Source organism: Lolium rigidum, chromosome 2 (genome assembly GCF_022539505.1).
Source record: "Lolium rigidum isolate FL_2022 chromosome 2, APGP_CSIRO_Lrig_0.1, whole genome shotgun sequence".
In the NCBI taxonomy this organism is placed as follows: Eukaryota; Viridiplantae; Streptophyta; class Magnoliopsida; order Poales; family Poaceae; genus Lolium; species Lolium rigidum.
In genome coordinates, this window is record NC_061509.1 from 137,631,697 (window position 1) to 137,650,660 (window position 18,964).

Sequence of the window (18,964 nt, forward strand, 5' to 3'; positions counted from 1 at the left end):
TGAAGTACCAAGGAAAGAGTAAGACCACATGCTGGAATCTGCAGGGGCAGCATCATTGCACTGGGACTACTACTGTTGGTTGTTTGATTGGAAAATGACACTGCCAGTGTCAATGTAATTAGAAGCGTCCCTAAGCATTTGTTTGCAGGGGACATGTGGACGGCTACTACAGACATCCTATGATATAAACATTGAACACAAACATAGTCACAGATATACCAGTATGTCAATATATCTTCAGTCTTCAAATATGACAGTTGGCCTGATCAAAGGCCAGTGGTACTCACTGAGATCAAAAGACCAAATCATAATACACTACAATGATCATGTGATTGATGTACAGAAGAAAAAGCTCTCTCCGAAAAAATACCTGGTACAGTTTTGTATTTTACACCACCATCACGCATATGATTTTTTGTAAAAAAAAAAAGAAGCAACACAAAACTTTTCACGGTCAACCTCCCATCGAAGTGGAATGGAAATTGTGAGGATTGAGACTTGGGAACAGCCCGTGGATATGTTCCTCCACAAAATCATGCCTTGTGAGAATTCCAACAATGGGAGGCCTCTGCATTCAAAATAAAAACAATGTGTCGTCAGCTGCGGACAGCTTTACAAATAAAAAGAGAATTGCTCCATAAAACAAGCTATCCTTATGGTTGGCGAGGCCAGTGACAATAGTTGATATGGAATTACACTAAAATGATGTATATAAGACTTGTAATGGCCGGAAAGAATTAGTTCCAATGCTACAATTTAGAGTGCCATCTACGACTAAACTCTGAAGCCCATATCATGTAGGCTGTTCAGTAAATCCAAGTATAGAAAATAACAATTAGTGTGTTTTACTAATGATACCCCAAGCATAATTCAGCAAGTGAGAGAATGCATCTCAAAATATCTTCAGAATGCAAGGGATGAGGGGCTTACATCTGGGGTCTTTGGCACAACCAATAGATGCCTCAATCCTAGTTCTCGGAAAAGGATTGCAGCTTTTGCTAGTGACATTGTCTCAACCACCGTATACGGTGAGGTGTTTGCAATCGCATGGAGATCCACATACATTTGCATCTCCTCATCTGTGAAATATAATTCCTCAATTTTCAAACCCTTCCCTGACCCTGCCTTTGCAAAATCGAAGGCACCAAATTTGTTCATAACAAAGCTACCACTGGTTTTATCCGGCTCCTTCATGAACATCTTGCTTTTCAGCAAAACCAACAGGTGAGACCTGATGACAAGCCCAACCAACTCAGGCGTTTCTGTTAGAGGTGGCTCATCAACCACCGGAAATCCATTGTGACCCGTGATCCTCAACGCGATAACAATGTTCGCAACCTTCTCGACGCCTGAAAAAGTGATTAGTGGGCCAGACACAACATCGCCAGCCACCAAGTGCCTCATGTATGGTTCGGCATGAGCCTCCATGAATGGCAAACCTTTCATTACCACTATCTGATCATAAACCCCTTTGTTAAAATTATCTGCTATGGTCTTGGATATGAGAAGAACAAGCATGACCAAAGGGAGCATTTGCAGATCATTGGTGAGCTCTAAGAGGATCACACAGACTGAGACAGTCATTCTCATTGTTCCACCCAGAAAAGAAGCTGCACCAAGAAGTGCAAAAAGGCCAGGATCAAGATTGGATATGGATCCCAAAAGCGTACCCACTATTCGCCCGTATGTCGCTCCGGCAAGAATAACAGGGATAAAGAGACCAGAAGGGACGGCAATTCCGTATGTCAGAAGTCCAAGGCAGTAAATGGCGATAAAGAAGATGATAAGACTATACATGTGGAACTCGAGCTCGGTTCCATTGCTGAAAAGATTGCGGATGGCATCATCGTTTGTGTTGAAGAACAGTGATGCAAGACCATTGTAATACCCTGGTGGGCACTGAAAGTTCTTGTAGTTGCCAGAGCGACCAACGGTGGGACATTGCTCCACGGCATCCACAGGGCATTGAGTGCACTCAGCAAGCAAAGGGAGGCCAAAGCAGCACAATGATGTGATAATAGATATTGTTACAGTGAGAAGGATCTTGGATGGAGCACCTCTCCTGCATGCAGATAAAAAATGCAGATGATATCACATCTCAAACTAGGCGGAGCAAACAGTAAAGTTATGCAAGCACATTCATTAAGAATTCATGCTCATCACTTACTCATTGATTATACTGTAGACACGGAGAATTTTATCCAAGAGAAAGTTGAAGAAGCCTCCGAATATGCCACCAATTATTCCAAGGAGAATTATTGCAATCAGATCCGAAGCACTATAGGCAGCCACAGTTGAACTGAGATCAAACATAATCAATCCACCTTGCCCAAAGAGACCACATTTTCCACTGCGGCAGAACTCAATCAAAGCCCTCAACACCACAGCAACAACAGCAGTCGTAAAGAATGCTCTCCATAAAAGAGCGCTTCGCCACCTGTAAAATGCATCTTGGTGTTATCATTTTTTGCAACAGTAGCATTCCGAAGATAAACATGCAGGTCAACAGTAAATAACTACGGTGTTATCAATTTTTGTCAGCATATTTATCCACCGCTTAACCATTGTAATTACATCTCCAATTGATGATTCTGGCCGAATACTAGAAACACAGTTTACATCAATATTAGGTAATAAAGTATGAAGGCTGACAGCATACAGCTACTACAGTTGCGATTTCACAGAAACCGGATACCGAAATGAATGCCCCAAGAAAGAGCAAATATAACTTTGCCAGGAAAGAAGTGTTACCATGATGCTGCTTCCTCAAGAGCAAACAGGACACCGCCAACAGGTGCACGGAAGGCAGCAGCCACTCCAGCGGCACACCCACAAGTAATCAAATCACGCCTATCCCTGTCATTCTTGAAATATCTTAGCCAATTCCATGTGAGATTGTACTTGCGTGACCCTCCCTGGCCAAGTAGGTTGGCAATGCACGCTCCGGTATGTACCATTGGACCTTCCTTTCCAAGTATAAATCCAGCTGAAACTCCAAGTATTGAACCAAATATCTACAAACCAGTAGAATACTTCAAAAAAAAATGTTATGCGATAATATAGAAGACTAGAATGCACAGCATGACATTGATACGACATGTTTTCATCTGTCAGTGCAGAATGACCTGCCAAATGCAGACAAGCTCATCCCCACATTTTTCAATATACATAGCAACCATAGCAACCAACAGTTCTCTAACATAGCATCGTCTGCATATTTTTCTTTGAAGGGTGCTGTTTGAGTGTTTGCAACATAAGTTTGCTATCAAACAAGTGAAGGTGTGATGCGCTGATGGTACACTCTGAAACTTTGTTGTGCTTACTGTTAGATGTTAGTACTACCACCACTGTAAAAGTTTGCACACTAATAAGACGTCACTCTCACTGATTGTTTCAAACAACATCACAGCTCATGGATGTCTTAAGTCGTAGCATTGTAGAGTATTTTATTATTACAACTCAAACACAAATTATTAAGGCTCCCCTGCAGTAAGTGAAGCTTCAACTTTATTCACAACTATTTTCATTGTTTAAAAGAGAAGCTCATGCTGCTACTGGAAGCTTATTTAGCTTTTAGGTCAAGAAGTAAGAGAGTGACACACTTGATACTTGTGTATCAATCGGTCTGTAAGTTAGAGCTCACCTTTACAAAGAGTGTACTAGGAGCCAATATAGAATAAGCATCAACACCGTTGAGATATGCTTTTACTTCGGGAATACCAGATCCAGCAGCTGCAGGTGCAACATAAGCACATAACGCAGCAGCAGATGCTGCCAGGACTAGACTGGAGCCTGCATACACGAAAAATGCAGCAACATACCTGCACTGGAAGCATAACACTATTGATTACTTCAAATAATTACACAAGTGTAAGCCAATAAAACTCTTGCATCTTACAGCTTGTAAGAAAAGAAACTTAATGATTGTTTTCATGAACTGGGCAACATTCCAAGAATTATGACATGACAAGGAGTCGAAATGAAATAAAATGAACATAAACCTCCATCTCTTGAAGTTATGGGCCATTAGCAGGGGCTTAGGCAATGATTTCCAAAAATAACAGACGCCATGAAGTGAAACTTCACCTTTCATTGAGCATAAGTTCGCTTGTGTGAAGCAGTTTTAATCCAGCAATGTTTTCAACCGCAAGGTTATTGAAGAAGCCGATGAGCCCGGTGAACAGGCCGATAAGAAGGACCAACGTCCACTTCATAACAATGTACTGAAATATCTGCTTCTTCTTTCTCGACCGCCAGTCTTGCTTGAAGAAGTCATTCTCTACAACTCTGAAACATGCACATATTCCGCGATTTAACAAAAACTGGCCATAAATGTCCAGTGTGGATGTATGAAAGTGTGAAGTATGTACATCGACAAAATTCAGTCTCTCTAGAACTCAACGATCAGCTAACAGCTCGCGCAGATCTACCATTATTTTTCTATCTAGATAATGAGTCAACAGAGTTACAGAACAGAGATTCATGGTCCTCCTTCTCTTTTTTTGAGACCGTTATGTTTCCTCTTCCAAAATGGCCATTCATGTTTGCTCTCCAAATTGACTCGGACTGCTGCTATTTTGTGTGCAGAACTAAAAATTCCTCAAAAATAGCACCCCATTTCGAATTCTAAAGATTAGCCCAGATAGATTATGGTGGTATACTACCAGTGCCAGCAACACGAAATGAAAGAAGGGATGGGAGGTCGCGTACTCGTAGTCGAGGCTCTCGATGGGGCAGACGTTGGCGCCGACGACGGCGATCTGGGAGGTGGTGTTGAGGCTGCGCTTCCGCAGCATCGGCTCGCGCGCGCTCCCCTGGCGGTCGTCGTAGCGGAGCAGCGCGTCGGACGAGGCGTTCTGCCAGAACTCACCTTCCCCGGCGCCGTCCATGCGCTCGATGTCGTAGTTGTGGCTCCCCTCACGCTCCGGCGCGCGGCGGTGCGGCAGAGGCCGCGGCGACTGGCCGCCGTCCATTCCTCGCCGACGCCGCCTCTTGCCTTCCTTCCTCTTGGTCTAATAATGAGCGTCGCTTCTTCTCTGCAATGTAAAGCTGCACAAGCATGAATAGATTATTGCTATGGTTGCATCAATCATTCGCTTGATTTATCCAGAAAATCAAACCATTCGTCAGGATTTCTCAGAGTCAATGGAGAAATACTGTACAGGAGAAAAGAGAAAACACGGTTCACTTGGATTAGTATAGTAGGAGAAAATTTCTCAAATGAATTTATAAGTGGGACACAAACTCAGACAAGCAAGATCTTGTTCATGGAGCATGGTGCCGTGGTCGATTTTCAGCCACTTCAAACGGCCGGAGAGCAAAAATCTGAACGGCACGGTCGTGGGTCCAGGGTTAAATATTGGTAGACCGATCCTGAATTGGACGGGCGACACACGGAACCTGGTTACAGATGGACCTGCAGTGGATCTCAACAGCCACGTGGTCACATGCTTTCAAATTCAATGGATAATATTTCGCAACTGGTGCCTCCCGAGAATCCTGCATGCACGCAAAATTTACTCTATTTTTTTAGAAACACGGTACAAACGCAGACGTTTACATACACACGTATATACTTATCCTATAAACGAACACACGTACATCCTAACCATATGAGTACTTTCGAAAGACTGAGCCGGTGGATCGAATCTTGAAATTGACGAAATCATCACGGACGTCTCGCTATCGATGGGAACAACGTCGCTTGTGTTAAATCTGGAGTTTGAACTCTGGTGGGCTATGGGTACAGCCACCCTCCTAAGTCCTAACCACTCAACCTCAGGTTGGTTCTCAAGATTTCCTCTCATTTATCCAAGTGCGGCGCCACATTTGTAGAAATACATTACTCAGATTGGTTCAAATTAATTGATGCAAGTATGTCTAGCATAAATGTGCTATCACCGCTTCCATGAATAAGACGCACGCTTATTTAAAGATGAACTTTGAACAAAAAACTATGCAACAAAATCATGATTATATTGTACATAATTACTTCTATCGTTGGATGTTGAAAAACACTTTATAATGATGCTAATTTTATACCAACAATCATTATATATTTCCGGTAATTTTTTGATAAAAAAAACACGAAAAATAATGGCGCCTTATTCATTGGAATCGAGGGAGTAATACTGAGCTGCGTTAATTTTGTCTGGTGAAAGTAGTACCATATGCTAAATGTTTAATGTGCTCGTTTCTCGAAGGAAAAGGAAACCTAAATTGTCCGATGCATGCATCTGTCTGTCATAATATTAAGTAAAGCAGCTTCAAAAAAAATATTAAGTAAAGATTATTTTATCGTGGTTTTTTTCTATTGGAAAAATATTCACTCAAGATTAAGTCATGTTTAGTTGATTCACGCAATTTTCAGAAACACGGAACATCAAAACATGGTAACTAGGTATCCTAGGACATTACATGCTCTCTCGCGTGTTTGCGCGTGATCTTTTTGTGTACATATTTTCCATTGCTTCTACGAGCCCTCTCTTCAAAAAGTAGGTGAAGCGATGGTTCTGATACATGACAAGGACAAACATGGAGATGCAGAATTTGACTCTCGCATGGTACGTACAATGAGGTCGCCGAAGGATGCAAAGATTATAAATGGTTCATCAAAATGTTTTTATGCATGATTGTAAGCTCCTTTTTAGCAAGGTGGCGATCAGTTTTGGTAGGTGCGTTTGGTACATGTAGAATTGTGTCCCATACAGCCATGCTGCCATGCCAATGGCTCTTGTGGGTCAAGACAAGCAGAGGGGCCAACAGATTGATGATGACCATCACCCAATAGCATATAGACACATCGGATCTAGCTTGGCTCTCCCTCGGTCCCTCCCCCTGCAAGCTAGTAGGCATTTCCACTATCCACATCAAGATGAAGGGATCAACCTTAAAGGCTAAAGCGGAGTTAAACGATCAACTGGAATCCATGGATGATTTCTCTACGTACGTACTATGTTGTGAGGTACCGAAAGATCCTATCCGCTTAAGAACCACTTGGGTCGCTCGGTTAAAACACAAAGCTCACATAGTTAGAAAGCAGAAGCATATGGAAAATTCAGCTATGAGCAATCTGCTGCAAATTAAATTGCTAGCTAGGCGTCATGTATAATGGAAGAAACACAAAGAAATAATGGAAGATTTGAGGTTGAGAGCGGAAATAAGTAAGCAAAATATTCCAACAATTCTGAACTTGAGAATGCAAAGATGGATATTATTCCTTACGTACCTACCTAGAGGATTCAAGCTGACCACGCCAGCAAGTCGCCAAGGACGACTAGCTTCTCCGGATCATCAAGAGCAGGCTAGTTTTGAGCAGACAAGTTAACTCACAGGCTACTCGAACGATCGATGCCTCCTTGTGTTCCTCTCTGCCTTCACCTGTATCTCCCAGCTCAGCTTATATACTGAGCTGTCACTTCACAACAGAGAGAGAGAGTAGGCAAATCGGAGACTGAGGACAAGGAACGATTCGATTGCAAGAAAAGCCGTCGTTTGTACTAGTAGCTAGCTTCACTCCATTGTGTTGAGCTTGTCGTTTGTTCGGCCACGGGGATTATATACAGGGTATATATTACTATGTATGTTTACACATTGGACTACCGTCTGCGTCTGTAAGTGGTATACTCATGTGCCATACGTATGTCGCGTGCTTTCTTGGAGGAACGTGGCCTACACTACTAGGTAACATCACAGTGTCATTTCAGTGTTTACTTATCAACATCGATTAATTGATCAAGTAAAAGTCCATGGAGATCTTTTCTATTCCCCGTGGCCGATCCGTCCAGATAGAGCCATCTTCCTCCATCCATCGTACAACTCCTTTTCAAAATAACTGAGCTGACGTGTGTAGAATTTAGCATGCAGTCCACATCCATTAATTGGATCCCAATCCGGAATAATGGAGTAGCGTTAATTAACGGCCCAAAGCCATGAACTACTTGTCGTCGGTCGGGCCACGAGAGGGGCCAGCCTCGTCGTCCTCACATGCCTTCTTGGCCCGCGTCCACCTCTCAGCCATGTCTACATATGCCACGTGGAGAGAGATTGTGGAGACAAATATTCATCTCCTAATGGATCTCAACAGCCATGTGGTCACATGCTTTCAAACTTTATGGATAATATTTAAAACTAGTGTTTCCGAAATTGCTACATGTAGGAAACGGCGCAAGATAAACTTACCCTCATTTTCCGAGAGCAGCGCCAACATTTGTAACATTCAACGTGGCCATCTCTCAGATTAAAAAAGAAACATACAACATTTGGCATGCATCAAATGTGCTAGTATGTAATAATATTAATTCCAGTTCTTTTTGTTGCGGTGCTTTTTTCTCTTGGAATTTTTTATTCCATCAAGATTAATTAAATCCATGTTTAGTTGATTTGCACAATTTTAAGAAACGTACAACATGGTAATTGGGTACCCATGGAACATCACACACTCTACTGCGTATTTGCGCTCTTCGTGTACATGCATATTTTCAGGGGTGAAGCTACCCTTAGGCCAAGGCAGGGCAGCCACCATACCTTGATTTTTTGTGACTACATTTAGATGCACGTGTTTTCTTAAAATAATTTGAGTGGTCATACATTAAAAACGGATTTCGTACGGAAAAGTAATGCTTCTTTTAGTGAAAACCGCGTAAAACCAGCTTCGAACCGAAAACAAGAATTAGGTATAAGAAATATAGACTCATTTTCTAGGTTCAACGTGAATAACATTGCTTGACTTGTAGAGATTTATCATGAACCTTATTATATACAAGATAACATTAAGCTATTTGTTATTCATACATGGAGAATTAGTGGCTTTAAAGATTTATTGGTATTTGAAAGGCACATCATGTTTCCTCCGACGATATTATCGGCTCAATGAATTGGATTTTCTTTCACCGATGACAGCGATAACAATTAAAATATATCTCCAACCGAGTTGCGCATCGAACGAGAGATATTTAAATCTCCTAATCGATAGAATTACAACATATATTTTCCTAAAAAAAGGTAAAAGCTTTGCCATTCAGATGACAATTTGGTATGTCCGCAAGTTCTAATTATAATCAAATAAAATTTGTTCATATTTTCTAAGTATAATCACATATATCATTAATGTATCATAACAATTTTTATTTTGTGCATTATTTTCTAAGAGTTTAGTCGCCCTACCACATATTATTTCTCTCCTTCGCCACTGCATATTTTCGTTGTTTCTGTGGTTATTCTCTCACAAGTCAGAATGTAGATGAACCAACGGTTCTAATGAGACCGTTGAAGGATGCGGAGATGATGAATTGTCATTGGAGTGTTTTTTTTGTCCGATCAGTGATGCCCACCAAAGTACGAGTGCCCTGGATTTTATGCAGGAGCGGAAGCTCTTTTTTTAGCGAGGCAGTTGGTCAATTTGGGCAGGAGCGCTTGGTACGTGTAGAATCAGGCGCCACACATACGGTGTCCGGCCCATGGTAATGGTATGGTTCCTCTGGGTCAAGACAAGCAGTGGGACGACAGATGCGCATGCCAGCTTGGCTTTTCTGGTTTCTCTCTCCCTTGTAAGCTATACTAGCCATTTCTAGTATCCAGTTCAAAGGGGATCATCTTTAAAACGGGGAGGTAATCACTCAACTGGAATCCATGCATTCTCTGGGTGTATATGTTCTTGAGGTACCGAAAGATCCTATATCGGCATACTTGGGTCGCTTGCGGAAAACACAAATCAGAACTCACACAGAAAGCAGAAATTTTCAGCTACAGATAATCAAAATAAGCAGTTTTCATAGATAGCTTCCTAGTGGAGAGGAGCAAATGTGAGGAAATCGAAGATCTTGCAGGCTGAGACAAAGGAAACATGCATGTATAGCTTGAAGCAATTTCGAGCTTGAGAGCAAGGATGGATGGCATGGCGTACGTACCTGGCTAGCTAGAGGACTCGGGCCTGACCAGTGACCACGCCAAGGAGGACTAGCTTCTCCAGATCTTCAAGAGCACGGTAGCTCACCGGCGGGCGGCGGCGAGCGGCGGCTAGCTGCTCGATCGACGATCCCGCCTTGCGTTCCAGTGATCCTGCCTCTGCCTTCCCCTCTTGTGGCTCTGTCTTTCTCGGCTTATATATTGTGAGCTTCTTTCACTCCGCAAACATAGCAATTAATACGGAAATACTATAAGTTGTGGATGAGTGGTGGAGAGAAAGAGAAGGGAACGATTCGACTGAGAGAAAAACCGGTCGTGCCAATATACAAGGTAAAATACCTGCCTTGGTCGGTTGTTTATTTGGGATCCATGTGATGTAGCGTTTTTTTTTTTTTTTTTTTTTGCGAAACACAGTACAATCAAAGACGCTCATACATACGCGCACACACGCACACCCTACCCCTATGAGCACCTCCAAGAGACTGGAGTTGAAGAACTGATCCGACGGGTCTTGAGATTGACGAAGTCACCACAGGCGCCTCGCTGTCGACGGGAACGTCGCCTCCCACTGAAGAATATTCCGCCTTTATGAAACAGCAAAGTGTCAAATCTGGGATTTGAACTCTGGTGGGCTGGGGGTGTCACTGCCCTCCTAACCATCCAACCACATGTTGGTTCTCATGTGATGTAGCGTTCAGAGTCTTGTATATGTGATAAACAACCTATACCTGTAAGGTTGTACACTTTGTATCTAACCAAATCTGTTAGTATCTCCTGTAAATAGGTATGTGTAGATATGACAACTCATGGATTGTATTACGGTTGAGAGATCAGAGATCCATGCCCCTATACCAATCGTTGCTTGCGAGGGCATGTACAATGGTAGGAAAGGAACGTTTTCTCTCAGTAATCCATGTCATTTAGATAAGATGAGAAATATTAGAATTATAATAAATTACTTTTTATTGTCATTCCTTACAATAAATAAGAATTAATTATTATTAGAAAATTGTGTGTCTAAGGGAAGATAAATCGTATAATAAGAAAAAATAGTTTTCTTTTATTTTATAAGAGATCGTCCCTTAGCTAAGAAGTCCGTCTTCTCTTTCTTCATGATCCTTCCTCCAACTAAGCAAGCGTAAGAAAAAGCTGACGTCACCTCATTATACATGTCCTAACTTCTCGGTGTGTACTTATTGTCTAGATTTTGGATTCATTAAATTAAAGCAACGCTCTTCGGTCTATATAGATATGTATATTACATAGAACTAGTACCATTTGTAAGTAGTATATTAATGTGTCGTATTTCGTGTGCTGCCTTGGAGAAACGCACATGACCTACACACTGCTCTTACTAGGTATATTTTTATTCGATAAATGATGCTTATTATTAAAAGAAAAGTTAAGTATTACACCTGACTCAGACAAGATGGAAAGAAAAAAGTGAACTGCGCCACGTCAGCTTTTTTCCTCACTCTCACCCCACTCTCACCCCACGGTGCCAATGCACAGGCTATAGTGCCAGCTTTACTTCTCTTTCCTCCACGTCATCTTTTCTCTCTCCTCGACATCAGCATTTCATTTTCAGATTACAACAATATAAATAATGCAAGGAAATTATTTTATTGAACTAAAATTATTACCGATTACATCATAAAAAAATTACATAAAAATTTGAAAATATTACATAAAAATTTGAAAAAATTACATAATCTAGGAATTAGCCCACACATGCTCCATCAAATCATGCTGGAGCTGTGTATACATCGGTGACTCCCTCATTTCGTGTCCATCCGAATCCTGGCTGCTAGGCTTGGTGGTGCATGGTGGTGTATTGCGGGGCCGACATTTGAAGCAAGCTGTCTCATAGATGTTGTCCAAATTTGTACCACGCTCATCGTCGATGATCATGTTGTGCGAGAAAGACACATGCACGCATGATCAATCCAAGAGTACGCCTCGAGTAGGAGCGTCCCGGAGCTGCTAGAATGTTGAACCTAGCCTTCAACACTCCAAAGGCACACTCGACATCTTTGCGATGCGCTGATTGAGCAGCGAGTGAACACTCGCTGCTTTTCACTTTGTGGAAGAGTAACACCTTTCATGAACACCGGCCAGGAGGGGTAGATGCCGTCGGCAAGGTAGTAACCATAGTTGTAGTCGTGTCCATTCACCGTGAAGTTCACTACGGGTGCTTCTCCCCTAAGCACATCGGTGAACAACGGCGGCCAGTTGAGTACATTGAGGTCGTTGTTGGACCCGGCCACTCCAAAAAAGGCATGCCGGATCCAACGATCATACGACGCAACGGCTTCTAAGATTATGGTAGGGTGTTTGATGTCTCCCCTTGTGAATTGACCGGCATGAGCCACTGGGCAGTTCCTCCACTGCCAATGCATGCAATCGATGCTCCCTAACATGCCCGGAAAGCCACGCTCCTCGGCTTTCGCTAACAGACGCTGAGTATCCTCGACATTTGGTCGAAGGCAAAAGTGTTCCCCGTAATAGGCAATGATGCCTTCACAGAATCTATCTAGACAATCTGATGAAGTTTGTCTAGCTAACTTAAGCCACTCATCTATCGTATCTGCAGCGGCTCCATAAGCTAACAGACGCAAAGCCGCAGTACACTTTTGTAGGGGAGAAAAACCAACACGGTTGAGAGCATCAACTCTTTGGGTGAAATACGGAGAGTATTCACCCAATCTATCCACAATTTGTAGAAAAAGGGATCGCCTCATCCGATACCTTCGCCGAAAGTAGCTCGGAGGATAGTTGCAGTCGTCGGCGAAGTAGTCCTCGAAGAGCCGATCGTGGGCACCCAGACGATCACGCCTGATGAACTCTCGGCGGCGTCGATGTCTTGGCACCACCTCCTCGTTGAGCATCTCCTCCTCATACTCCGCTCGGAATGCGGCGATCATATCACCCTCCATTCCGTCGCTCGAGCTCGCTGCTGGACGAAGACATGGCGTTGAGTGGAGTGGAAATGGAGAGTGGAGGAGATGAAGTGAGGTGTGGAATGGCTGAAACCATATGGGGGTATTTATAGGGGGTGGGGATGAATTTTTGGGATTTTTTCGGATTTTTTGAACCAGCAACGGCTACCCCAACGGCTACCCCAACGGCTACCCCAACGACCAATCACAACGCGCCACCTCAGCCCTTCCCTCTCGCCCCGCCTCTCGCCCCCCTCTGCCAGCGCGCCGCCCCGCCTCTCGCCCCGCTCTCGCCCCCAGCGCGGGCGGTAGCCGGGCGGTAGCGGGCGATAGCGCCCGGCGCCAGCGCCACCGCCCCGCGCTTCCCTTCCGCCCCTCTCCCGCCCGCCTCCCGCCCCAAGCCGGGCGATACCGCCTCCACTCCCGCCCCCATTGGCACCAGTGCGGGGAGGGCCGATCCGAAGACTATGATGTCATCCATGTTAGGGGAAATGATCCCTCGCCGTGTCCTCCAGTCGTGTAGGCATCTCTATAAATAGGTCTCGAAACTTCACATGTTTTAGAGACGACCATAAACGGAGAGTATTGGTACACCGGTAAATAACCTACGGGAGAAAAGAAGTTTTTTTATCAGTAAACACTTTATTATTTCTACATAGAAAAGCGACTAAATTCTTCCCACCCTAAGAAGAATCCTATACTTGTGATCAATACCATGCATGTAGCCAATTCTCAAGTAGACAAGATTGTTTTTCCTAAGGATAACCCACGGCAAGATTGTCTTATTATGTACTACACAACATCACTCCATCGCTGTGCACCTGTGCCATTTTTTTCGAAAATACACCATGGTAAAAAGCCTTTCTGTCATTTCAGTGTTTACTTATCAATGATGGACTAATCAATATAGTGAAAGGTGCATTCATGGTGATCTTTTCTACTCCCTCCGTTTAAAAAAAAAAACTGCTCAGTTTTTTTTTTTTTTTGCGAAACACAGTACAATCAAAGGCGCTCATACATACGTGCATTGGGAAAGTGAGCCTAGCTCAACTGGTTGGGGGAGTGGATGTACAAATCCAGCATCTGAGTTCAAATCCTCATGGATGCGAATTTAGGTTCCTATTTATACTTGAGGCCCAGGCTAGACCTGGTACTCACGCAATTTATCCTGAGGACTATGCTTTAATCTTAACCAAGATTAAAAATCTTAGTACTCATACCAAATGGCTGTGTGCATCCCTGGTTGGTGCAGAGGCCGGGAAGTGAAATTCTCCCCATTTCCGGAGGGGAGGACTAGCTAAGGGAGTTCAAGTCTCCGCGCTGTTGAGGAGCTTGCTTGGTGTCCGGGCTTCACAGCAGCGGTATGAAAGTGGGGGCGACAACATATGTGAAGCGCAGAGTCCTACCTTTCAGGGTGAAAATCCAAGGTCTGGCCTTAACTGGTTGTGCCGGCGGTGACCTTGGTGGAGGCATTGTTTTGAGAGTGGGGACTATCTTCGGGGTGAAAACCTAAGATCTTTGATCGGGCGACGACGGTGTTGGAGCACTATTCCCTTCTTGGAGGCGTCGTTTTTTGGAGAGTCCGCAATTCGGGTGTTGTCATGGTGGTGGATGTATTGCTGTTGTTAGGTCCGTGATACTGTAGCGGGACTTTTGTTTCTTAGTTATCTTTTCGTTTTTTTGGATGTGTGCATCCGTAGTGCCATTAGGGTGGTGCGTTGTTGCAGAGGCTGGGTGTAATTGGTATCTCTCGATATTAATATATTCCCTTTATCGAAAAAAAAAACATACGTGCACACACTCACCCCTATGAACGCACACACGCACACCCTACCCCTATGAGCACCTCCAAGAGACTGCGTTTAAGAACTGATCCGGCAGGTCTTGAGATTGATGAAGTCACCACAGGCGCCTCGCTGTCGACGGGAACGTCGCCTCCCACTGAAGAATATTCTGCCTTTATGACATACCAAAGTGTCAAATCTAGTTTTTTTTTCTAGATATCAATGTTTAACTAAAACATATCTATCTACCTCCGTATTTAGATAAAGTTGAGCATTTTTTTTAGGAACGGAGGAAATACCCGTTTCCGGTGATCGACATCTATCCGTCCAGTCTAGAGCCATCCCCCTCCATCGTCGATCGATCGTCGTACACAGCTCCTTTTCAAAGTATCCCAATCGATCGGGTAGTAGCGTTAATTAACGGTCCAAACCAAGCCAAGACTACGATGAGCAACTGCTCGGATAACGCTAGCTACGATCGACCATACATTTACGAATGTCTGTCGATCGAGCTTCGTGCGACATGCGGTCCGAAAAATGAATGAATGAATGTCCCTGTCCGAATCGACCTGACCGATCTCCAGCTAACCCTGCGCGTGTTCTGCATCGGTCGGCACGCCGCACAACTGCACAAGCACAGGACGAGTTCGTTGGCTCACGTGCTTGTTTTGAATCGTGGTCGTGGGTACCTACCCCTACCAACACTAGCTTCATCGTCGGATCCATGGGTTGTTCACTGTAGTCTGCAGGAGAGATTGTAGGTACTACGTGCAAAGTTAAGTTAAGAAGCGCGCGCGCAGCATGGGTGGGATCGTGGCATAGACGTGTGCGATGTCTCACACGCTGGCGATGGATCTGCGTTGCTAGCCTAGCTGTGTGGCACATGGAGTCACGCCACCGTCCTACGCTATTTCCATGTGGCTTGGGACAGGGACACCCAGCTCGATCATAACTTCCATCTCACGCGCTCAAACATTTGTGTACCACTAGCTCGGTTGGTACCATAGGTGAGAGATCTGGCCGGTGCCCTAGGCCCCTAACGATCCATAGATCTGCATGCACCGCGAGCGTTTTCGAGATTTCGGTCCACAAGATCGATCTTTGGAGGATAGCTTAGAGTATTAGCCGGCCCAATTCTTTATGCACGACCTTTATGCACGACATTAACTATAAATAATTATATTTTTGGTCTCTCCGATTCATATTACTTGCCACTAGTATGAATGTATCTAGAACTAAAACATGTCTAAGTACATCTATACTAGTAGCAAGTAATCTGGATTGGAGAAGTAACAGAAAAAACGATAACTTCCTCATATTACATAAACCAATATAGACACATGCTCTCCACACTGGACTGGAGAAACTATTAAGTAACTCCTCAGAGTAAGAGCATCTCCAGCAGAGCCTATAAAAATGCAAACCGAAAAAACTCGAGTTCAGTCTCCCGAAAATCACTTATGCCGGAAGGGTACTTTGATTACATCAAACGCCACTGCGTAAATGGGTGGTTATAAAGGTGGGATTAAGTATTCAGAAAGTATGAGTTGAGGCATATGGATCAAGAGTGGGATATTGTCCATCCCGATGACGGATAGATATACTCTGGGCCCTCTCGGTGGAATGTCGTCTAATTAGCTTGCAAGCATATGAATGGTTCATAAGAGATGACATACCACGGTACGAGTAACGAGTACTTGTCGGAGACGAGGTTGAACAAAGTAAAGAGATACCGATGATCAAACCTCGGACAAGTAAAATACCGCGAGACAAAGGGAATCGGTATCGTATGTAAATGGTTCAATCGATCACTAAGTTATCGTTAAATGTGTGGGAGCCATTATGGATCTCCAGATCCCGCTATTGGTTATTGGTCGGAGAAGAGTCTCGACCATGTCTGCATAGTTCACGAACCGTAGGGTGACACACTTAAGGTTTGATGTCGTTTTAAGTAGATATGGAATGTGGAATGGAGTTCGAATGTTTGTTCGGAGTCTCGGATGGGATCTAGGACATCACGAGGAGGTCTGGAATGGTCCGGAGAATAAGATTCATATATAGGAAGTCACTTTCCAAGTTTGGAAATGATCCGGTGCATTTATGGAAGGCGCTAGAATGTTCTAGAACCTTCCGGAAGAAATCACCATGGAAGGTGGAGTCCCGGTTGGACTCCACCAACCCAAACCAGCCAACCAAGTGGGAGGGTGGAGTCCATGGTGGACTCCACCTCCTTGGCCGGCCAAAGAAAGGGGGAAGGGAAGAGTCTTTGTCCCTCTAGGTTTCGTCCATAAGGCAGTTTTTCTGTTGGGGTCTTATTCGAAGACTTTGGGCAAACCCTTGGGGTTCCACCTATATAATGAGGAAGAGAGGGAGGGGGCTTCCCAAGCCTTGGCCGCACCACCTAGGTCATCCCTGGCCGGCGCCCTAGCCACCCCCTCTCTCCAAACCCTAGCACACCTCCCTCCTCCACCTCTCTCCAGTAGTGCTTACGGCGAAGCCCTGCCGGAGATCTCCACCGGCACCGACACCACGCCGTCGTGCTGTCGGGATTCTGAGGAGGATCTACTACTTTCGCTTCCCGCTGGAACGGGGAGAAGGACATCGTCATCAACACCGAACGTGTGACCGAGTACGGAGGTGCTGCCCGACTGTGGCACCGTCAAGATCTTCTATGCGCTTTCGAAAGTGGCAAGTGATCGACTACAGCAACAACGAGATCCAATCTCGTAGGCTTTGGAAATCTTCGAGGGTTAGTCTCATGATCTTCTCGTTTCTACCATCTTCTAGATTGCATCTTGGCTTGGTTTTCGTTCTTGCGTTGTAGGAAATTTTTTGTTTTCTATGCCTACGAATCCCATCAGTGGTATCAGAGCCGTGTCTATGCATAGATTGGTTGCACGAGTAGAACACAATTGTTTTGTGGGCGTTGATGCTTTGTTGTCTTTAGTTCGTGTACTTTGCATCTTGCGGCATGGTGGGATGAAGCGGCTCGGGCTAACTTTACATGACCGCGTTCATGAGATTTGCTCCACGCTCGACATGCAACTTGTATTGCATAAGTGGCTTTGCGGGTATCTGTCTCTCCCACCATAGTGAAGATTCAATTTACTCTTTCTATTGACAACACTAGTATCACCGTTGTGGTTCATGTTCGTAGGTAGATTGGATCTTACTCGAAAACCCTAAACCACGTAAAATATGCAAACAAGCGTCTAAGTTTTTTTTGCAGGGTTTGGTGATGTGATATGGCCATGATGTGATGATGAATATGTATGAGATGATCATTATTGTATTGTGGCAACCGGCAGGAGCCTTATGGTTGTCTTTATATTTCATGTTGTAGTATTATTTCAAAGTAGTTGTAATAGTTGCTACATGTGGTGAACAACCATGCAGATGGCGCCATGGACCTTGACGCTACGCCGACGATGATGTAGACCATGCCCGTTGATGATGGAGATCATGTTCCTGCTTTGGAGATGAAGATCAAAGGCGCAAAGACTAAAGGGCCATATCATATCACATATGAATTGCATGTGATGTTAATCCTTTATGCATCTTATCTTGCTTAGATCGCGACGGTAGCATTATAAGATGATCCCTCACATTAATATCAAGATAATAAAGTGTTCTCCCCTCGTATGCACCGTTGCTACAGTTCGTCGTTTTGAAGCATCTCATGATGATCGGATGTGATAGATTCTACGTTCACATACAACGGGTGTAAGCCATGTTGCACACACAGAAATACTTGGGTTTGCTTCGAAGCACCACGTGATGATCGGGTGTTATAGATTCTATGTGTGCATACAATGGGTGCAAGCTAGATTTGCACATGCGAATACTGAGGTTAAACTTTACAAGCCTAGCATGTATAGACATGATCTCGGAAAGTCGTCATAATATGATGGATAAAATTATGAGTGAAATTGTTCATCATATTACAAAGTTACTAATAGTGAAATCTGGAACACTTGTCATATGATGATCAACTTCAAAGTAAGAACCTCAAGGTTATTGGTATTTGACCAATGGACCTAGAAGTTATAGAAGGTGAAGTGTTTTCTGAGAATGAGGAAAGCTAAAAAAGAAACTACAAAAGATATTTTGGCAGAAAGAAAGAAAAGACTAGAAAGTCTAGCTCAGGTGTATATATATGATATACATGTTATGGATGTATTCCTTATTTGGTCACATAATGAAAATCTTGGGTATTTGTACTAGATTGGTTGGTATGAGATGTCATACAATACAACGCAATACAAGAATATGATGGCCTAAGTGATTGATAAGGAATATGGTAATAATGCACGCCTGGAACATAATAAAGTGTTA

General features: G+C 43.8%; 1 protein-coding gene across 4 annotated transcripts; it reads right to left on the reverse strand.

Annotated features, from left to right (window-relative positions):
* Positions 1–204: 204 nt before the first annotated feature.
* LOC124692403 (chloride channel protein CLC-c-like) lies at positions 205–10,074 on the reverse strand. 4 transcript variants are annotated; one of them, XM_047225765.1, is made up of 8 exons: positions 9,909–10,074; positions 4,711–5,036; positions 4,087–4,287; positions 3,644–3,821; positions 2,752–3,014; positions 2,168–2,437; positions 931–2,062; positions 205–568 (listed from the first exon to the last, which is right to left on the reverse strand). In XM_047225765.1, exons 2-8 carry the CDS (start codon positions 4,971–4,973, stop codon positions 455–457), a joined length of 2,421 nt encoding a protein of 806 aa, XP_047081721.1. In that variant the 5' UTR covers positions 4,974–5,036; positions 9,909–10,074; the 3' UTR covers positions 205–454. The 4 variants fall into 4 exon arrangements, with proteins under 4 accessions (XP_047081721.1, XP_047081718.1, XP_047081720.1 ...); XM_047225762.1 differs by having other exon boundaries at positions 4,711–5,049; XM_047225764.1 differs by lacking the exon at positions 9,909–10,074 and adding an exon at positions 7,233–7,552 and having other exon boundaries at positions 4,711–5,049.
* Positions 10,075–18,964: the final 8,890 nt, after the last annotated feature.